This window comes from Cynocephalus volans, chromosome 6 (genome assembly GCF_027409185.1).
Source record: "Cynocephalus volans isolate mCynVol1 chromosome 6, mCynVol1.pri, whole genome shotgun sequence".
Lineage (NCBI taxonomy): Eukaryota > Metazoa > Chordata > Mammalia > Dermoptera > Cynocephalidae > Cynocephalus > Cynocephalus volans.
Genome location: NC_084465.1, coordinates 109,498,900 through 109,519,376, shown reverse-complemented (window position 1 = coordinate 109,519,376; position 20,477 = coordinate 109,498,900). Strand labels below are relative to the sequence as shown.

At 50.0% G+C, this 20,477-nt stretch overlaps 1 protein-coding gene across 1 annotated transcript in view; it reads left to right on the top strand.

Moving 5' to 3' along the window:
* Positions 1 to 20,477, top strand: part of ABCC6 (ATP binding cassette subfamily C member 6) — a 50,912-nt gene that overhangs the window by 7,840 nt on the left and 22,595 nt on the right. Inside the window, exons 7-17 of the mRNA XM_063100498.1 lie at positions 1,606 to 1,737; positions 5,708 to 5,905; positions 7,640 to 7,817; positions 9,687 to 9,848; positions 12,026 to 12,118; positions 13,547 to 13,750; positions 15,217 to 15,363; positions 16,093 to 16,180; positions 17,592 to 17,667; positions 19,538 to 19,664; positions 19,850 to 20,026. Of these exons, the coding sequence (XP_062956568.1) occupies positions 1,606 to 1,737; positions 5,708 to 5,905; positions 7,640 to 7,817; positions 9,687 to 9,848; positions 12,026 to 12,118; positions 13,547 to 13,750; positions 15,217 to 15,363; positions 16,093 to 16,180; positions 17,592 to 17,667; positions 19,538 to 19,664; positions 19,850 to 20,026 (1,582 nt within the window). The remainder of the gene's footprint in view (positions 1 to 1,605; positions 1,738 to 5,707; positions 5,906 to 7,639; positions 7,818 to 9,686; positions 9,849 to 12,025; positions 12,119 to 13,546; positions 13,751 to 15,216; positions 15,364 to 16,092; positions 16,181 to 17,591; positions 17,668 to 19,537; positions 19,665 to 19,849; positions 20,027 to 20,477) is intronic.

Below are 20,477 nucleotides of genomic sequence, written 5' to 3'. Positions count from 1 at the left end.
TCTCTGTGCGTCAGTCTCTATATATGTGAAATGAGAATAATAGCAGCCTCTACCTCATGAGTCATGAGGATTACATGAGATAAGGTTTGTGATGCACTTAGAACAGGGGCAGGTGTATAACGAGTGTTAGATAAAGTGGTTATTAAATCAGTGAAGAACATGAGTCTCTGCATGTGTGGAATTGGTAGAAAGACGGCTGAAGATTTCTAAACAGCTCTGCTGGGGGAATACTCCCTATTCTCAAACCTAGGCATTTATGGATCGATCACTTCATGCTTTTTGCCATTTTGGAGTATCACATGTACTCTATTACTTAATGTCTTTCTTTAAATCAACTTTTTTTTTTTTACTTTAAAAACTTTTTTATTACCACCAAAGCTTTTTTTTTACTTAAAAAAAACTTTCTATTACTGCCAAAATCAGACAGATCTATAGAATCGCTTGCCATAGAGAACTCCTAAAATAATTGTGGGGAAAGCCAAGCAATGATAATAATTTCTAGATCAAAACTGCTGCTTGCTTGAGTTTGCTCTGTATTAGAAAAGGGAATTTGGCGAGGCTTAGAGAAGAATCAAACACCAACACCTTCTCCTTGGTGCCATCCAAGAAAAGATTAAAGAAAAAAGAGAGAGAGGGGGAAAAAAGAAAGTTTAAAGAGACCTGAAAAGGAAATAATGCTCCCACTATGGAAGTCTATGGTATTTAATTTCTTGCTTATGTGCCAACTGTAGTCATCTCATACAAGCCCACGTGCTGGGAAATGCTCTCATTTTAAGGTAAGAACATTGAGGCCTGTTGATGGGAAGTGACTTGCCCAAGGTCACAGGGTTGATAAGTGGCTTCATTTGACACATCTTGTGCTCTGTCTGTGCCAGGAGGAGAGGATACAGTGGAGGGAGAATTAAGTGAGTACTACCTTTGCCCCCATGGAGCTGACCAGCCAATGGTCGAGAAAGACACTAAAATAATTAGACCAAAAAAGTAAATAATCATAAATGTGACAGGCATTATAAAGAAGAGGCTTGGGAAACTGTGGGCACTTCTAATGAAATTACGTGGGCTGTGGGTCAAAGTGGGCTTTCCTAAGGAAGTCACATCTAAGCTCAGGTGTGAAGCATGAGTAAGAAATGGCCAGGTGAGGAGTGGTGGGAAAAGAATTTTAAGCAGAGTAACACACACATGTAAAGGTCCTGTGGCCAGTGGGACCACAGGAAGAGAGTGGGGACATTTGAAACTGAAGGAGGAGTACGGACTTCCTCCACAGTGATAGTTTTGGACCCTGGACTTCTGACTCCCAAGGAGAGGTATATTTCCCCTACCACATGAGCTGTTCCTTAGTTAAGTCACTTATTCTCTTTAAGCTCCTATTTTCTTCATCTGTAAAATGGGTCAATAATAATCTATCATACAGGCTCCTGTGAGAATTAAATGAGGTGATCTTTGTACACTGAAAAGTGCTCTGCAAATTTTAGGTGGGGTTAGATTAATTGCTTTCATTTTACCCAGAGAGGTAAAGTGATTTACCCAAGGTCACACAGCTCCCAGGCCAGGACCCTGCAGGGGTGGATGGTGGGAGGAGCTTGCCCTGGTGACCCTCTTTTACAGGCTTGTCTGGAGGGGCTACAGGAGGACGCTGGGAATGAACGATCTCTGGTCGCTTGGGAGAGAAAACTCCTCAGAAGAACTGGTTGCCCAGCTCGAAAGGGAGTGGACGAGGAACCACAGAGCAACCCAGCGGTGAGTGTAGAGGGCAAAGCTGAACCCCATGCTGGGTCAGCAAAGTCATCCTTCCGTCCCCTGTCCAGCCTCCGCCCCGTCTGGGCTCCACCACCACCCTCCCCTGCCTGCCAGCTGATCCCGCTAAGCTTTCACTGATCAGGCTCAAGATTCAATTCCTCCCAGAATGCGCTGCGAGTTCCACTGCAAATGGAATTTCGAGGCGCCCCAGAGGAAGCTCCCATGGTGGAATGGCAGGCAAAAAACAGAAGGGATATTTTAAGACGGGGATGGAGGTTTGGGTGGTGGCCCATAACATGCAGGCAACTAGTCACTTATTGCATAACCTGAGTAATTTGTTTCCTGGGCCTCAGTTTTGTCATCTGTTCAATGGGGATGTCATTAGCCCCTAGTTCATAGCTTTGGGGGATGAAATAAGATGATGAATGGAAAAGAACTTAGTGAATTCTTTGAAAATGATAAGAGCTCAAGCAATATGAGTTATCCAGAGGATTTCAGCCTCTTTGGAGTTGTCCATTCTGTCCAATCTGCCTCACTCTTGCCCTTGGTGGCGTCTCCACTTCTGTGGAGCCTGCTGAAAACCTGTGGTCTAGAGAAATGAGCTTGCAATAGAGGATTTAGATCAACTTGGGTTAACTGCTACCCTGCCATCAAGTAGCTGATGACCTTGGACAAGTCACTTGACTGGACCTCCATGCTTCAGGGACAGAACAAAAGTAAGTTAGCTCTGTGGGAAGAGCTACAAGGTTCACTTGTGTCCTCTGGGGATTTGGGGTGGTCGTTGCAGATGCTGAATCCCACTAGTTAGAAGAAGCATGAAAGAGGGAGAGGGGAAGAGAGTCTATAGGCTCACATAACTCAGAGATCTAGCTTCAGGTATGGCCGAATCCAGGGACTCACGGGATGTCAGGATTTTCTCCCTCCATCTCAGCCCAGCTGTTATCTGCATATTGGCCTCTCTCTAAGGCCTGTCCCATACCATGCCATTTCAGCAACTCCAGCAGAATGAGAGAGCCTCTCCCTCCTAATGTCCATATAGAAAATCCCAGGGAAGGCCTCTGACTGGCCTGGCTTGAGTCATGTGCCGATCAGGGGCTGATCCCATGCCCAGGGGGCTGGTCCCATGATTGGTGATCCCTCCAGAGCCACTCAGAGGTGGGGAAGGGCTGCTCCCCAAAGGAAGGGGGTGTGTTTTTCCAAAGGGGTTATGTAAGGTGAGCAAACCAAGACAGCAGCTTTCTGTGTCACCCCCAGCTCATCCTGCTGGGCTGCCGTCCACTCTTAAAAAATTTTACAGAAATGGCAGAATTCATTCCAAAGGGCTCTAGAGATCCATCCCACCCTCTCCCAACTCCTGGCCTCCCTGTCCGGCATGACAGTTACAATCACCCAACATTGGAGCTAGAAGATAGAAACATTCTCCAGAACAGTTTGTGAATCCTCCCATAAACAACCGACAGACAGAAAAGGGAAAGGAAGTTATACAAAGACCAGGTTTGGTGATTTTCTAAACCAACTGATTACACACAGAGAGAACTTTGGTTTTATTTCTGAAATATTTTGTAATCACTGGGGGAAGGGATACGACACCATTCAGTGAGGTCACAAACCAGTCACCTGCTGGCCAAATCAGGTTCACAAGGTATATTGGGTCCACCTGATGTTTTGTGGTGGTGGTGGTTGTTTGAGTTGTTTTGTTTTTAAATAAATTGCCAATATTTAAAACTTTGGAAATATCACATAAAAATCAGGAATTCTGGTCTCTCTTAAAGTAGAGCTGGCAGCACTGGGCCACATCCCCACATGGCAACGGGGGATTAGATTTGGGTAGAGGTACACCATTGGACACAGCTTGTACTGTTCAGTTTGCTGCAGTCCCCACCACTCCCTTTTATATCCCCCCACTTACACCTTGCCCACACCACTCACTCACACCTCCTGCCTTGACCCATGGTCATTTGAGAGTCCTGTATTAAATGACCTTCAATCCAGAGACCAGAGATGAAACACCAGTCTGGAGATCTTCCTTGACGGGAGTGAGGCCTGTGGAGAGGAAACAGTTTGCTATGGAGCCTGCAGGATAAATACACTGAATCAAAACTCTGGGGTGAGCAGCTAGACAGAGCTGAGCAAAACATCTGGCCAGAAAGAGGCCTCCGTGGTCATGTCTTCCTCCACCCCATTTTACTGATGGAAACACTGAGGCTCAGAGGAGAGGAGACAGAGCAGACATTTGAACCACAGTCTCCTGTCTCCAAGTCCAGGTTCTGTGCGCCAAACCAAGGTGCTTGCTCCTTCCTTCCTTCCATAATTTTTATAACATTATGGGCCGGGCATTCTTGTTAGGCCCTGTGCGTGTATCACCCGATCTGTTTTTTCTCAGTCACTTCACAAGTATTTATTGAGCTCTAACTATGTTCAGGAGCTGGGCTAGATGCTGGAGACATCCTGGTAGAAAATATAGGCAAAGAGCTTGCCCATCTAGAGCTCTAACAAGGCAAATAAAGGAAGGGCTGGAGAGAGTGGGTACAGCTGTGGAGGTGATGAATTAAACGGCAGGATCCAGTAGGGAGGGATGGTCAGGGATGACCTCTGCAGGGAGGTGACATCCTTTTGGCATTTGAAACCCAAATGCCCAATGTTTGTGAGTGGCAGGCCATGCCCAGCCCAGTGACAGAGGCCAAGCCACAACCCTTCATAGATGCCAAACCAAACAAGAAGCTGGGCCACAGATGATGGGCAAGGACCTCGGCCTTGGCCTTGTTAGCCAGAATCTGGCCACCCGGGCTCACCAGAGATTTTCTTCTTCTTTTTTTTTTTTATGGTGGGAATTGGGGGGCCCCTGGTGCACAAGAAGGTACTATGTGAACCATGAATCAAGACCGGAGCTTAAATCCTTGCTCTGCCCTCGCTGTGTGACCTCAGGCAACAGTCACCAACTCTCAGAGCCTCTGTCTCCTCCTTGGTAAAGTGGAAACCTAATAATGCCCGCCTGGCAAGGAGGTCAAGGGGAGCCAGTGAGCTCATGCGTGTCCAGGGCTGATCTCAGCACCTGGCCCAGGTCATTTATCTGTAAATGGAACTGAGAAATGAAATGATTGATAATCCCATAGGTTGTCCAAGCCAGAAGGGACTCAGAGAGGGAGACCAGCCCATCCTTTCACATATGAGGACACCGAGGCACAGAGAGGGGAGCAGTCTGCCCAAGGCCACATAGCGACCAGGCTGTTAGCAGCTGCATAACCCCAGCCTCTCCCTTATGGCTGAGGACTGACCTGCTTCAGGAAGGGCCCTCCAGCTCCCCCACCTTCTACCCTCCCACCCTCACCTTGGCTCTGCTCTGTGTCCCCCGGTTATAACCAAGGGCCTGGGAACTTATTGCTTCCAGGCTGCCTGAGCTGCTGTCTGTGGTTTCATTCCATGGACAAGAGCTGTGTTTCTAAACCAGTTCTCAACTGGTTCAAGACCCCCTAAGGGCTGGCCAGTAGCTGGGGGGGGGGGTATTCTCCCCTCCCCCAAGGTGGCAACACAATGGATCAAAAAGCGCCTGGGCTCCGGAGGCAGAGAATTGGGATCAAATCCCAGTTCTTTTACTTCTCAGCTTTGTGCCCTTGGACTGATTCGCCCCTCTGAGCCTCAGTTTCCTCCTCTGTGAAATGGGGACAACACCTGGCTTGCTGGGTTTTTAGGAAGACAAAGAAGTGCCTAGCACACAATAGGTGCTCGAAGCGTGTGCATTCCCATGACCGCCTGTGAGGTCACAGGGCTGTGCTCCTCCTACCCCTACCCCTACCCTGGCTGATGTCACACGTGGGTCCTCTGGGTTATAACAGGAACAGATGAGAGGGCCAGGTTGGATCCACATCCATCCTCCCTGTTGTTGGGAAAATAACCCTTTAAAGCCTGGTCCAGCTGCTGGCAGCTGAGAATACAGAACAGGACCCAGAGCCAATTTCCCCTCTCCCTCAAGGCACACCAAGGTTTTTAAAAGGAAAGGAGGCAGCAGTCAGAAGGCCTCAGAGACCGAAGTCTTCCTACAGCAAGAAGGCAGCCAGCGGGGCCCACTGCTGAGGGCCATCTGGCAGGTGTTCCGTTCTACCTTCCTCCTGGGGACCCTCAGCCTTGTCATCAGTGATGTCTTCAGGTTTGCTGTCCCCAAGCTCCTCAGGTGGGTCCAGGCCTTGGGTGCTGTGACAAAGCTGGTGGTCCCTTAACGGCATCCTTCTAGGCCAGGGGGCTTCAGCTCTCCTTTCGCCTCTGCCTATACCTCTGGTGCTCAGGACCCTTGAGGGTGGGTGAGAAGGATACTGAGAAAGGGAAAAGGTTAACGAGAAAGTGGCTGGTACCTAACTGTATCAGTTAGGTTTTGCTGTATAACAAAACACCCCAAAAGCAAGTGGCTTAAAACCACAGGCATTTATTTATTTAGCTCATGATAATATGGGTCAGCTATTTGGGCTGGGTTCAGCTGGGTGGCTCTTCTTTTCCTGGCTGGGCTCACCCATGTGTCTGTGGTCAGCTGCTGGGTTGGCTGGAGACTGGCTTGTCCAAGTCAGTCTCAGCTGGAACAGTTTGTGTGGTTTCCCATCCTCAAAAGGCCAGCTCAGTCTTCTTCACATGGCCACTTGGTAGGGTTGGAAGAGACGGAGCAAAAACTGCATTTTCTCAGTGCTCGCTTAGGCAGCACATATACTAAAAACTGCATTTTCTCTGGAGGCAGAGGCTCGGACCTGGCATGGTTTCACCTCCACTGTGTTCTGTTGGCCAAAGATGGTTGAATGGCCAGCCCAGATGCAAGGGGTGGTATATTAGTCTGCTAGTGCTGTGTATTAGTCTGTTTCTGTTGCTTATAACAAAATACCTGGAACTGGGTAATCTATAAGAAAACGAAATTTATTGCTTATGTTTTCAGAGGCTGGGAAGTCCAAAATTCAGGGAACACATCTGGTGAGGGTCTTGTCTGGCCTTACAGCAATGCAGGGGTCTCACATGGCAGAAAATGGCAGAGCAGAGAGAGAGAGACAGCTCCTCATTCACTGTCTTTTTAAAGCCCTCAGAACCACACCCACGGCTACCATTAAACTATCAACTTAATCACCTCTTCAAGGTCCCACCTTTCAATTACTATAATGGATTTCCCACCCTCAACAGTCACAATGCGGATCAAGCTTCTAATACATGAAACTTAGGGGACACAGTTCAATCCTTATCAGGCAGCATATCAAAGTTCCACAGAATGGGAGCTCAAACAACAGAAGTTTGTTTTCTCACAGTTCTGCAAGCTCATCGTCCAAAATCAAGGTGCTGGCCAGGTTGGTTTCTGAGAGGCCTCTCTCCTTGACTTGCACGTGGCTACCTTCTCACTATGTCCTCACATGGTCTTTCCTCTGTGTGCACACTCCCCAGGTGTCTCCTTCTGCGCCCAAATTTCTTCTTCTTACGAGGACATCAGACAGAGTGAATTAGGCCCACCCTAATGGCCTCATCTTCTGCTAATCCCCTCTTTAAAGGCACTATCTTCAAATACAGTCACATTCTCAGGTGCTGGGGGTAAGGGCTTCAACACAGGAATGTTGTAGGGACACAATTCAGCCCATAACAGGTGAGGACAAAAACTCCACCTCTGGATAGGAAGAGCTTCAAAGTCACATTGAAAAGGAGTGTGGGGGCCTGGCAGGTTAGCTCAGTTGGTTAGAGCATGGCGCTGATAACACCAAGGTCCAGGGTTCAATTCCTGTACTGGCCAGCCACCAAAAAAAAAAAAAAGAATGTAGACAGTAGGGGAAATAATTGCAGCCATTTTTGCAAAAAAGTCTACCATGCCCACTGATCCTCCACTTGGCCTGGTTTGGGCAAGGGTGGGCATCTCCTCTCACCAGCTTCTCCCTCCCTCCCTTGAAAGCCTTTTTCTGGAGTTCATTGGCGATCCCAAGCCCCCAGCCTGGAAGGGCTACCTCCTCGTGATGCTGATGTTCCTCTCGGCCTGCCTGCAAACACTGTTTGAGCAGCAGCACATGTACAGGCTCAAGGTACTACAAATGAGGCTGCGGACAGCCATCACGGGCCTGGTGTACAGAAAGGTGAGCCCCGGGGGACAGGCGTGGGCCTTTCCAGCCTGGGAGGGTAACATCACTGAACTGTTAATGATAGTATCAGTGGCTGAGAATGCACTCAGTCCTCACTCACTCAGAGTTGCTTACACTACACTTTCATCTCCTTAGTAATTTCTGAAAGGCCTTGTGTGATATGACCCTGGGATCTTCCCAACCTCATCGCATCGCATAACTCACCCTCCTCCAACTACACAGGTTCCCTTTGAGTTCCTCAAACATACCAGGCACCCTGCCACCTCAGGACCTTTGCACTTGCTGTTTCTGCTGCCTGGACACCCTGTCCATTCCTCTTCATCTAATTGACTTCCACTCATTCCCCCATGAGGATAAAGAGTTAACTTTCTGTTGTGTGTTACCAGGCAACACTGCTTATGGTAAAAATGACCCGTGACCTGTTGGCACGTTGCACCTGGGCAGGAAGTTCTGTCAATGAATACCTGGTGGGAAAGCTATTGCTTGGGCTTCTCTCAGTGCTGTGACTCTTGTCCCTCGGGGGACCCTAGAAGCTAAGGCCATGAGGCTGCGGCTACAAGAGATACTGGCTCCCATGGGGTATGGAGCATCTGGGCCAGGACAGTTCCCACCCTGAGTGAGTCTCGTTCTGTCACACCTGAGCTGTCACCTAGTGGAGGAGGGGCAAAAGGAATGGTTCCTGGATGGCTGCAAGGGCAGCTCTCACACTGCCCTTCCAGCCTGCTGTGTTTCAGGCTCATGTCCCCTGAACATGCTGGAGCTAGAGCTGGGCATGGCATATCCTGTCCTGTGAGTCCGATTGTTTCATCGTGCATAAGAGGAAGATGCCTGGTGGGCACTCTTCTGTCCCACTCCTCAGGGAGGCCTCTTTGATCTCCTAATGAGGTCAGACCCCTCCTCTCTATGCTCTGGACTCTGGACGCTTATCCTAAGTGTCATTAAAGAATGAATCATAAAAGTCTTCATTGAGTTTTGTCCCCAGTTCAAACTCCCGTCCTGGGAGAGCCACTCCCCCACCCCCATCTCTGTTGTTCATAGCTGTATTCTTGGTACCCAGCTCTTTAAAGATTTGCTAAGTGGAGAATTTCTACAGTCACTCCTTCACCCCCCCCCCGACACACACACACTCAGCAGTGAGAGGACTACGTATAGAATATGGGATTCAATTCAACAGGCTGGAAGGGGTCCACTGTGACCGCAGGGTTAGGGCAGATTTGAGGCTGCCAGAGAGCCAGGTTGGTGTCAGAGAGACACATGAGATGCCTGCAGGGGTCCATCCAACACCCATCTAGGCCTAATCTTGCCTTAGTCATCCTGGATTCTGATCCTGGCATAGGCACTTACAAGCCTTCTGACATTGGGCTAGTTGCTCAACTTCTCTGTGCCTCAGTTTCCTCAGCTGTAAAATAGGGTTAGTCATTTGTGCATTTCATTGATTCTAATCTCACTTTTTTTCCCCCTTTGTAACACTTCTGGAAAAGAGATGTGTCCTACATGTCTTAATTTAATTAAGAATATTTTTCTTAGTAATACAAAGATACTGTTTTATCTGTGGCATTTTAGATTGAAGGAAATGTGGTGGTGCCTGCTTCATAGACTGTTGTATCACAGGGAATGGTGAAGCTGTTCATTTAGCACAGCACCTGGGACCTAGCACTCAGCAAATGACCACCATGATTATTGTTAATATGGTGTTTGGGAGGATGGCTTAGATTTCCCTAGCCCACTGCATAGATGAGTAAACTGAGGCTCAGCAGGTGGAGACACCTGCCCGAGCTGTGCTCCTGCTGCACCTGCACCATGGCCACCTCTGCCCCCTCACCTGGCCTTCCCGCTACCTTGGGTCCCCTTCTTCCTGCCCAGGTCCTGGTTCTGTCCAGCAGCTCCAAGAAGGCCAGCACGGTGGGGGACGTGGTCAACCTGGTGTCTGTGGACGTGCAGCGGCTGACCGAGAGTGTCCTCTACCTCAACGGGCTGTGGCTGCCACTCGTCTGGATCATCGTGTGCTTCGTCTATCTCTGGCAGGTGCACAGGCAGAGGTGGGCGGGATTTGAGCTCCTCTTTCCCCTCCCTCCTCCTCCTTCCTTCCTGTCCCCCTTCCTTCTCCTCCTTCTCCTGACATGCCGTCATTTCTGAAAGATAGCCTTTCTGGCTATAGTATTTTTGGCTGGCAGTTCTTTTCTTTAGTGCTTTGAATCCCATTCTCTCCTGGCCTGTAAGGTTTCTGCTGAGAAATCAGCTGTGAGTGTGAGGGCAGACTCCCTTACAGGTGACTTGACACTTTTCTCTTTCTGTCTTTAGGATTCTCTCTTTGTCTTTTACTTGACAGTTTGACTACAATGTGTCTAAGAGAGGACCTTTTTCAATTGAATCTGCTTGGGGATATTTGAGCCTCTTGGATCTGAAAGTCTATATCTCTCCCAATACCTAGGAAGTTTTCAGCTATTATTTCATTGAATGGGTTTTCAGTGCCTTTTCCTTTCTCCTCCCCTTCTGGAACACCATGCTTCTGATATTTGTACACTTAAGGTTGTCTGATAGATCTTGTAGGTTTTCTTCTTTCTTTCTTTCTTTTTTTTTTTTTTTTTTTTTTTGTCTACCTGGATTATTTCAAAAAGCCTGTCCTCTAGATCAGAAATTCTTTCTTCTGTTTGCTCTAGACTGTTGCTTAAGCTCTCAGTTGATTTTTATTTCATTGAATGAATCCCTCAGTTCCTAGAGTTCTGCTATGTTCTTTTTTAAGGTATCTATCTATTTGTAAATTGAGATTCCTTAAGATCATTGCTTGGAATTCCTTTTCAGCCATTTCATAGGTTTCCTGCTGCTTGGGGTCTGGTAGTAGAGAATTATTGTATTCCTTTGGGGGTGTCATATTTTCTTGTTGTTGTTTGTTTTGTTTTGTTTTGTTTATATTTCTAGTATCCCTAAGTTGATGTCTGGTCATTGATGGAACAGTTGCTTCTTCTAATAATCTGGAGTGGCTTTTGAGGAGAGAGACTCCATCCTGTAGATGTGTTTTATATTGACCATTGGGTGGAATGTTTTAGTTTTGGCTCCAGGTAGATGCAGTAGTGTAGTCTCTGTATGGTTACTTCAACCGTATTCAACATCAGAGTTGTCTGTGAGTGCCTCTGTGGCCCAGGCACTGGGGGACTCAGTAGTTCCTCACTGAAGTAGGGGACACTTTTGAGTGTTTTTCCAGTCCTGGCTGTGGGCCGTTAGCCTTCTGGGCGCTTCTCTGTTTGGCCACTGGGTGGTGTCATTGCTGCATAAATTAAACAAACTGGCCTGCTCAGTTCCCCAGATTAGATCATGTTCCTAGGGGCTGAAAGGGGCAACTGAGGCCCACGAACTGGACTTGGGGTGGGCTTGTCTAGAGAATGGGTCCCAAAAACCTCTGGAGGAATCTCAGAAAGTCATAGCAACTTAAGAATTATTTATTCTACCTCCCACTTCCATGTTTTCCAGATACAGAAATCAAAGCCAGGAGGGACCATAACTATCCCAAAGTCACAAAGCTGGTGGGGGGGTAAGGTTAAAAGAGAAAACACAGGATGTCCAGTTAAATATGACTTTCAGATAAACTGAATAACTTTTTGTATAGGTATGTCCCAAGTATTTCATGGGACATACTTACACTGAAAACTTACTCACTCTTCAATCTGAAATTCGAATTTAACTGGGTGTCCTATATGTTTATTTGCTAAATGTGACAAGTCTCATGAGGAGTAAAATGAAGAACTAGGATAATAACTAATCATAATAGGCAGTGGGAACAACTCTATTCCCATTTGACAGATGAAGAAATTGCATCTCAGAGAGGGTAAGTGACTTGCCCAAGGCCACACTTGCAAGTGTCAGAGCCAGGATATGAACCCAGATCCTAATTCCAGAAGTCTCTACTTCACCATTGTGGCCAGGAACACCCCCTTGCCCCACCCACCTATATGCATGCCCCATCTTGAATATAACCCCTCCCCATCACGTGAGGTGGACTGTCCCTTGCCTGACAAAGAAGGTCCCTGCCCACAGCAGGCATCTCCTTCTGTGCACCCCAGTGAGTCCTGGTCCCATGACCTGGGGCTGCTCTCATCAGATTCTCTGACATCCCTGTCTTAGGACCCAAGCCTGAACACATCCCTCAGGGTCTTCTGCCAGGCCTGGGTGTCTCATGACATCCTGACCTCTCTCTCTATCCCCAGCTCCTAGGACCCTCTGCCTTCACTGCTATCGCAGTCTTCCTGAGCCTCCTCCCTCTGAATTTCATCATCAGCAAGAAGAGGAACCACCATCAGGTTGGCATTGGGAGAAGGGACAACCAGGCAGGAAGTAGATAGAGGCCCCTCAGGACCTGGGGAGATGGGGAAGGGGAGGGGGATGGGAGGCCCACAGCCTGGCTTTGTCCTTGTTATGGTGTGAGTCTGCCCATCACTCAGACCTATGCCCCCATGGCACCCATCCTCCAGTGTCCAGGCCACAAACCCAGGGTCAGCTTTGATGCCTCTTTTTTACTCACTCCCCAGAATGCATCCACAGTGTCACCCCTTCTACCACCCCTTCTGGATGCCCACTCACCATCCAGAGGGGACCTGTGAAAATGAAATAAATCACACCCCTCCGCTGCTCAGACCCCAGCCACCCCTGTTTCCCTCAGAGCCAAAGCCGAAGACCCTGCAGCGCCCATGAGGCCGCCGTGACCTGGCTCATGCCCTCTGACCTCATCTCTCCCCCTCTCCCTCCCCCATTGGCCTCCCACCTTTGCTCTTACTGTTCTCTCTGCCTGGACCACCCCCCACCCCAGGCGTCCCTGTGTTCCCTCCCTCACCTCCACCTCTCCTTCCCCAGCAGTTCCTTTACCTGTGCTATTTTTTAATTTTTTCTATAGTACCTATCACATTCTTACTGACCAGACAATAAATACCTGTCTTGTTCTCATTAGACTGGAAGCTTCCCAACAGCCAGGATTGTTCATTGTAGCAGACTCAGCATTTAGAATAGTACTTGGCACATAGAAGGTGCTCAGTAAATGCTTGTGAACTAAGGAGGGAGGGAGGGAGAGAGGGAGGAAGGAATAAACTTCTGCCTCTCTTTGTCCTGCTGTCCCAGTCAACCCATCTACCTGTCGCCTATGCTGTTTCTCCAGCCTCCTGTGTGGCCTCCTCTGAGACATTCTCCATGCAATCACCTCTCTGTGGTGAAACACGGGAGACCCCAAATGCCTCTGCCTGACCCACAAGCCCCATTGTGGTCCAGCCACCTCTCCTGGCTCCTCTGGCCACACTGGATTTCCCCTGATTCTTGCCATTCCCTTTGCTGGGTCTTTGCTGTTCCCTCCATCTCAAGTGCCTCCCCTCCCTCTGCCCTAGCCCCACCTCCAGCCAACCACTCTCTACCTATCCAGCACCCACCTCCTCTTTATTTAAGACACAGCTCAGGCACCACCACACCTCCAGGAAGCCTTCCCAGTGGCACCACACCTCTGTCCCCTGGGCATTGGGTGTTTCCTCCATATGACTCATCCGGAGCTGGGGACAAGGAGGAGGCTCCTGCAGCAGACCAAGCACAAGATGGTCCTTGGGGCAGAGGTGCTGAGAGACAGACAGGTTTGGGACCTGGCTTGGAGACAGGATCAACAGGATTTGCTGAAGGGCGGCTGTAGGGCTTGTGAGGAAAGAGAATTCTAGACTTGACCCTGTCCTCTTCCCTCTTCCCTCTGGTCCCAGGAAGAGCAAATGAGGCAGAAGGACGCGCGGGCGCGGCTCACCAGCTCGGTCCTCAGGAACATGAGGACCGTCAAGTCCCACGCCTGGGAGGGAGCCTTTCTGCAGAGAGTCCTGCACATCCGGGGCCAGGAGCTGGGCGCCTTGAGGACCTCCAGCCTCCTCTTCTCCGTGTCTTTGGTGTCCTTCCAAGTGTCCACATTTCTGGTGATGTCACTTTGGTCTCGATGCTGAGTATGGGCTGGGGGAGGGGGTACTGGGGTTGGAGGGAGAGAGGAAGCAGGTGGATCTGCCAAATCTTACCATTCTGTTCACCACAATGTACCCAGCCTGGGTCGTGTTCTTTCGGGGTCCCTCTTTGCTGCTGCATTAGCTAATCAATCAAATCCTTCCTGTGAAGGTGGCGCTGGCCAGTAAGGGCTGTCATTCTCCTTCTGAGAGTTCCAGGCATCTGGAACATCTGCTTCTGCTGGCATGGGGAGGAGGGAACAGGTGCAGGAAGCTGCAGGAATAGAGCCCCAGGTGCACTGTGGCTTCCCTGACACCAGCCATCAGGTGACTGCAGCCACCCTCTCGCTCGACCTGGTGCCTGTCCTGTCATTCCCTGAATTATTTCACAAATTGCTGCCAGATTCACCTTCCTAATGCACAGCTTTGACTTCAGTCATGCCCTTGCAAACAATCCTACAATGACTCACCACTGCTTATGGAATATAATCTAAACATAAAACATTCAAGGTGGGTGATAAGTAGCCTTAAATGTGGATGTATCGTAGCCATGGGTGGGACTTGTGATTCTAGAGTATCTTGGAACATGACTCTGACGATGCAGGTATCAGCAGCACCTGAGGGCATCTGAGAGCTCTAGATGGTGAGTGCCACCACGGATTGGCACAACCATTTCCATGAGGATCTAGAGCCTGAGGGGTCATGTGCTATAACAACAGACATCACCAACACAATTAAGATTCAGAGCCACAGTACCATCGCTTAGAACTAGGAGGGTCCCCAAGTAAGATCACTGGGTTATCATCATACTAAGTGACTATCACACTGAGTGACCTTCATACGAAGTGGACATCACATAAGAGTGACCATCACACCAAGTGACCATCCTACCATGTGACCTTCACTCCTAGTGACCATCAAACTATCAAACCAAGTGACCAGCACACCAAGTGACATTCAAGTGACCATCATCATCAAGTGACACCTAGAACCAAGATGTCACCAATGCCAAGAACTGAACCATCCCTAGTGACATTGAGAACCACAAATGCCACCAACACCCAGAGCCTCAAGTGCTGCTGATATTTGCAGCTTCAGAGTCATCTTCCATGGGATCCTAGAATCACAAGTCCCACCCATGTCGAGAACCACAAAAATGCTACCAAGATTGAAAACTGCAGTGTTCCCCAATGCCCGGAACCAAGAGTTTCTTATCCTTAAAGCCCTGAATCCACACATACATCCCTCTTCATCGATGCATTTGTGTATTTCAGAAATGCCTAGGAAGAGGACTGGAGTTAGCAGAATGGGGGTGAGATCTATGGGAGGGGGACCCATGTCGACATTACAGCTTAGCCCTATGGATCTCTGGAGATGCCACAGCTTGCCAGGTTTCCCTACCCATGGTCAGCAGTCTCACTGTTGTCCCCATGGGTCTCACCCAGGTGGCATTGGTTGTGTTCGCTGTCCATATCCTGGTGGCCGAGGAGAATGCCATGGATGCAGAGAAAGCCTTCGTGACCCTCACGGTTCTCAACATTCTCAACAAGGCCCAGGCTTTCCTGCCCTTCTCCATCCACTCCGTCGTCCAGGTGAGGCCACCAGGGAGGGGCACAGCAGGCAGTGCCTGGGCTCCGTTGGCAGAGGAGGAGAGGAAGGGAGACAGGGGAGAGAAAAGACAGGGGCAGCGAGTACAGCAGGAAGATGTCAGGAATGGAGAAGCCTTTGTCCAGAGGGCAACGTGGACCCCAGCAAACAGCCTCAAAATATGCAGGCTTTTCAGTCCAGCCATTGCACATGCAAGAATTCATTCTGGTTGCCTTTTTTATACGAAACAATTTTATTTCTCTTCCTTTGCTATCTCTAGTCCTTTCACATGGTACCTTGTTGGGCGTTGATGAAAATTAGAAGGGGTTGCATAGCTGTATTTAAATAGCTGCTGCTTTAGCTACCAAGACTGGGTCTGTGGCTGGGAGTGAAGAGGTTGCCCCAAGGTGGACAAAGTTTGAAATTACTCTGTCTCATGGCTTGATGCTTTCAGAAAAGCCACCATCTTCTTTCCAGGTCTTGTCTGCAGAATGGTAGCTTGATTGTTCCATTTTACTAATTTTTAGCAAGGAGTTGGGAGATCACCATCACCCTCAAGGTCACCACCTCCATGTGCATGTTGCTGTGACCTCAAAAGCTTTGTCCTGACGCCTTGCAAATGTGGAGGGCTTGGTAGTCACAAAGCTGTTGCCACACATTTCTAGGCTCCGACACCCCAAAGCCTGAATTCTTTGCTCTTCTGGCTAGGTAACCTGGGGCTTTGGTTTCCCCAGGCCCGGGTGTCCTTAGACCGTCTAGCTGCCTTCTTCTGCCTGGAAGAAGTTGACTCTGGTGCTGTAGACTCAAGTCCCTCTGGATGCTGTGAGTGCTGAGTTTAGCAAGAGGGTGGGGGGATTGGCAGGGCTGCCCCTGCCCAAAGATGGAAAGCCATTGTCCCCACTAGGGGGAGATGCTGGGGCTGCCGGCCATGGGATGGTACATGCAGTCATGCCATCTGCAAGTCACTTGGTAACAGGCACCATAGTGCTCTTCTTTCTGCCAATGGTTCAGCCACTACTCATTGAGCACCTACTGGATGCCATTCTGGGTGTCCAGCAGTGAAGACTCTAACAGACCAGCTCCTTGCCCTCATGCAGAAAGTCCAGGGAGATAAGCTTGGCAACATTTTTGTCCAGCTAGAAAATAAAATCAGACAGTTACAAACACACTTGTACTATGAGACTCACCAAGCACTGGTTAGCTGGGCTTCTCCACACTGTCCCATCCATTTTCACCCTATGCCTGTGGGTCTAGTGATGCTAACTGAATTGCTGCAACAGGAAGGCAACCCATCACCAGGTCAAGATGCCCACCCCTCCTTGTTGTAACTGAGGCATCTGGTCAACTTGCTTAGCTGGAAAACACCCACATAATGGTTAAATGCCCAACCTGTGGCCCGCATCCAAATCCTGGCCCCAGCTCTGATAGTTGCAAGTTATTAATCTCACTGAGCCTCTTTGTTTCCATCTTCAAAATGGGCATGATAATCATCACAGCACCTACTGCACTGGGTTGTTGTGAGAGCCAAATGAGTTCAAGTACCACACTTAGAAAAGGGCCAGACACAAAGTCAGTATCAGTGCATTTTAATTATTATTACAATTATAGGGAAAAAAACAGAAGTCAGCAAAGAGGCCTTTCAGTAATTCAAAGTTGGTGTTTCTGAGATGACTCAAAGCTCTAACACATTTTCAGCTGGGTGCAGCTTCCTTCTGCTGAATTGACGTGATGCAGGGATCCAGGTCCAAGCCCTGGGTTCAGATCCCAGGTCGCTGCTCCCAGCTGTGTGGCCCTGGACAGTAACTCCTCCCCTCCAGGCCTCAGATTCCGAACTGCCGGGTGGGGCTGGTGCCTCAGCTCTGGCAGGACTGCCATGTGGGCTGCACTAGGGACAGCAAGCACATGGCCTTCGGAAGCTGCTCAATGAATAGCTTAGGGTCTGTGATGACTGTGCCATTATCCCCACTGGAGGGCCACATGGGTCCTCAACCAGAGACCCCTAAGTGTTATTTTAGCCACAGTGTTATTTTAACAGGCAGGATTTGGTCCCTGAGACATGGTTTGCCTACCCCTAAATGAAATAGACATGGGACACAGAGAGAACGGGACCACTGCAGGGTCACACAAGCCAGTGCTGCAGCCTGCTGCCTCTGGGGGCCATGCCTGGAGGTCTCCCAGATGGGGAGACAAACTAGCTGGGGGTCTCCTGGAACTGGCCTTTTGTGCCCTGCAGCTGCCGGGAAGGATTGCATCACAGTGCACGATGGCACCTTCGCTTGGTCCCAGAACAGCCCTCCCTGCCTCCACAGGTACAGCCCAGCTCCCCTGTAACTGCCTTCACGTTTACAGGAGAAGATGCATGTGGCTCCTGCCCTTCCTCCCTGAGAGACAGTGCGGGTGTCCATCCTGGGGCGGGAGGGTGGGTTAGGCTGGGCTTGGGTGCTGCCGGGGAGGTTCCCAGGACTGGCCCTGGCATAGTCTTGGGAAAGCAAGAGCCCCTGCAGAGGGGGGTCAGGGCATCTGAGCCTCCACCATCGAGGTGAGACACCCCTCACCTCCCAGGCTGGCCAAGGGAGGCCTGGCCAAGAAGAGCCTCAAGGCCCAGCCTGGTCAGCTGTTACCACTTCTTTTTTTTGTTGTTGTTTGTTTTCTTTTTTTGACCAGTAAGGGGATCGTAACCTGTGGCTTGGTGTCGCCCGCACCACACTCAGCCAGTGAGCACACTGGCCATCCCTATAGAGGAACCGAACCCGCCGCCACAGCGCTCCCAGCGCTGCACTCCCCCGAGTGAGCCACAGGGTCGGCCCCAGCTGTGACCACTTCTATGCCTCCCATATCAGTCCCAGGTCACTGTCACTCCCAACTCTATGGCTGGGTTTTTCTGGCCCCAAATCCCTGCCAGCCCCAAGACTTCCTAAGGAAAAGAAAATACCTGGGCAGTGCTAGTGCTGTCATTCTCTCACCTTATGGAATTTATTGAGCACTTACTATGTGCCCAGGCCCTGTTCTAGGCACTGGGGACAGAGCAAAGAGAACAGACCAGGCCCTGCTCTTGGGGGGTGACATCCTGATGGTGGGTGAGGTGCAAATGGGAATACAGGGTAAGGGGTATAAGTAGTAAGGGATGGCTTGGCATCCAAGCTGAGACAGTGAAGGGGAGGAGTGAGTCTTGGTGGGGTCTGGGAGAAGAGCTTTCTAGATGGCTGGAGCGTCATGTGCAAAAGTCCTGAGACAGGAGTGTGCTTAGACCCAGATTTCTCAACCTGAGACTGTTGGTAGTTTGGACTGAATAATTCTTTGTTGTGGGGCTGTCCTGTGCACTGTAGTATGTTTAGAAGGAGCCCCAGCCTCTACCTACTAGATGCCAGTGGCATCCTCCACCAGTCGTGACAACCAAAAATATCTCTAGACCTTGCCAAGTGACCCCTGGGGAACAAAATCACCCTCAGTTTAGAACCACTGGCCAATTGAGTTCAAGAAACAGTAAGGAGGTCCATGTGGTGGAGGCCGAGCTGCAGGAGTGTCAGGACTTGGGCCTTGACCCTGGGTGAAATGGGAACACTGGAGGGTTTGGCTGGGAAGCATCATGATCTGACAGGTTTTAACTGGTCCCACTGGCCACTGGGTGGAGGATGGGCTGCAGGACACGACAGGACCGGACAGGGGCAGAAGAAGGGAGAGTAGTTAGGAGCCCATAGTGAGAGCCCAGATGAGAGACAGTGCTGGTCACACCTTCGGACCAGTCAACTCTGTGTGTGCATGTGCACATGTGGGCAGACATGCATGCCTGCAGGTGTGTACGTGGTATGCACATACATGTGTGCGGCATGCTTGTGTGCACACATATATATACACACGAGCATGTGTGCACATGTGTGTGTACACTCACAGGTGTGTGGATGTGAGTGCACATTGTGTGTGTGTGTTGTGCATGTGTGCCTGTGTGTGCTCATGCGATGTGTGTGTGGTGTCTTGCATGTGTGTGCATGTGCATGTGCACAGATGTGGGCAGGTGGCTGCTTGAGTAGCCAGACAAGGACTGGGAGAGGGAAGAACTACCCCCGCACGTCCTCCCAGAGTCACGAGCAGGGAAGTCTGGCTCTGTTTGGGGCTCACCCATTGTGCACAGATGTGGGCTAGGCCCTAACCAGGGACATGTCTCTCCTCTTGGGTTGCCAGGTTAGAGCTCACCGTGCCCCAGGGCTGTCTGCTGGCCGTCGTGGGTCCAGTGGGGGCAGGGAAGTCCTCCTTGCTCTCTGCCCTCCTCGGGGAGCTGTCAAAGGTGGAGGGGTCCGTGAGCATCAAGGTGAGGCCACTAGGATGTCCCCATCCTGAAAGTGCCCCCTTCTCGACTGCCTCTTCGCTCCTCCCTCTCAGAGCCAAGTTCATTTCCATTCACTCCCTTCACCTTCCACCCACCACCAAGAGCCCTGCTCCCACTACTCGTCAGTTGGCTCCTACCTCCATCTCCAAACGCGAGTTGTGTTTTAGGGTCCTGTGGCATATGTGCCCCAGGAGGCCTGGGTCCAGAACACCTCCGTGGTGGAGAACGTGTGCTTCAGGGAGGAGCTGGACCCACCATGGCTGGAGAGAGTCCTGGAAGCCTGTGCCCTGTGGCCAGACGTGGACAGCTTCCCTGCAGGAGTCCACACCCCAATTGGGGAGCAGGTGAGGGTCTCGGGGCCTTCTTGGGACAGGGAGGCATTGTAGTCAGGGGCATTTGCTTCCTTGATCCATGGACAGTATGATAGAGGGAAAGAGGGGGGCAGGGAAGTAGGGGAGAGGAAGGGTCAAGCTCAGGGTCAAGCACATAGCAGGTATTTAATAAATAGTTATAAATCAATAAGTGATTGAAAATAGAGACAAAGGAGAGGCAGAGAGTCATGGCAGGGATTACAGGAGAAGACCCAGACTACTGTCCTGCTCTGCCTGCCCTGCTGGGTGACATTGGTCAAATTGCTTCCCCTCTCTGGTCCTCACCAAAGCATCTGGACAGAGGTATCCAACTGTACTGGTCCATTTTCTGTTGCTCATAACAATTCTGAAACTGGGTAATTTATAAAGAAATTAGAATTTATCTCTTACAGTTTTGGAGGCTGGGAGGTCCAAGGTCCAGGGG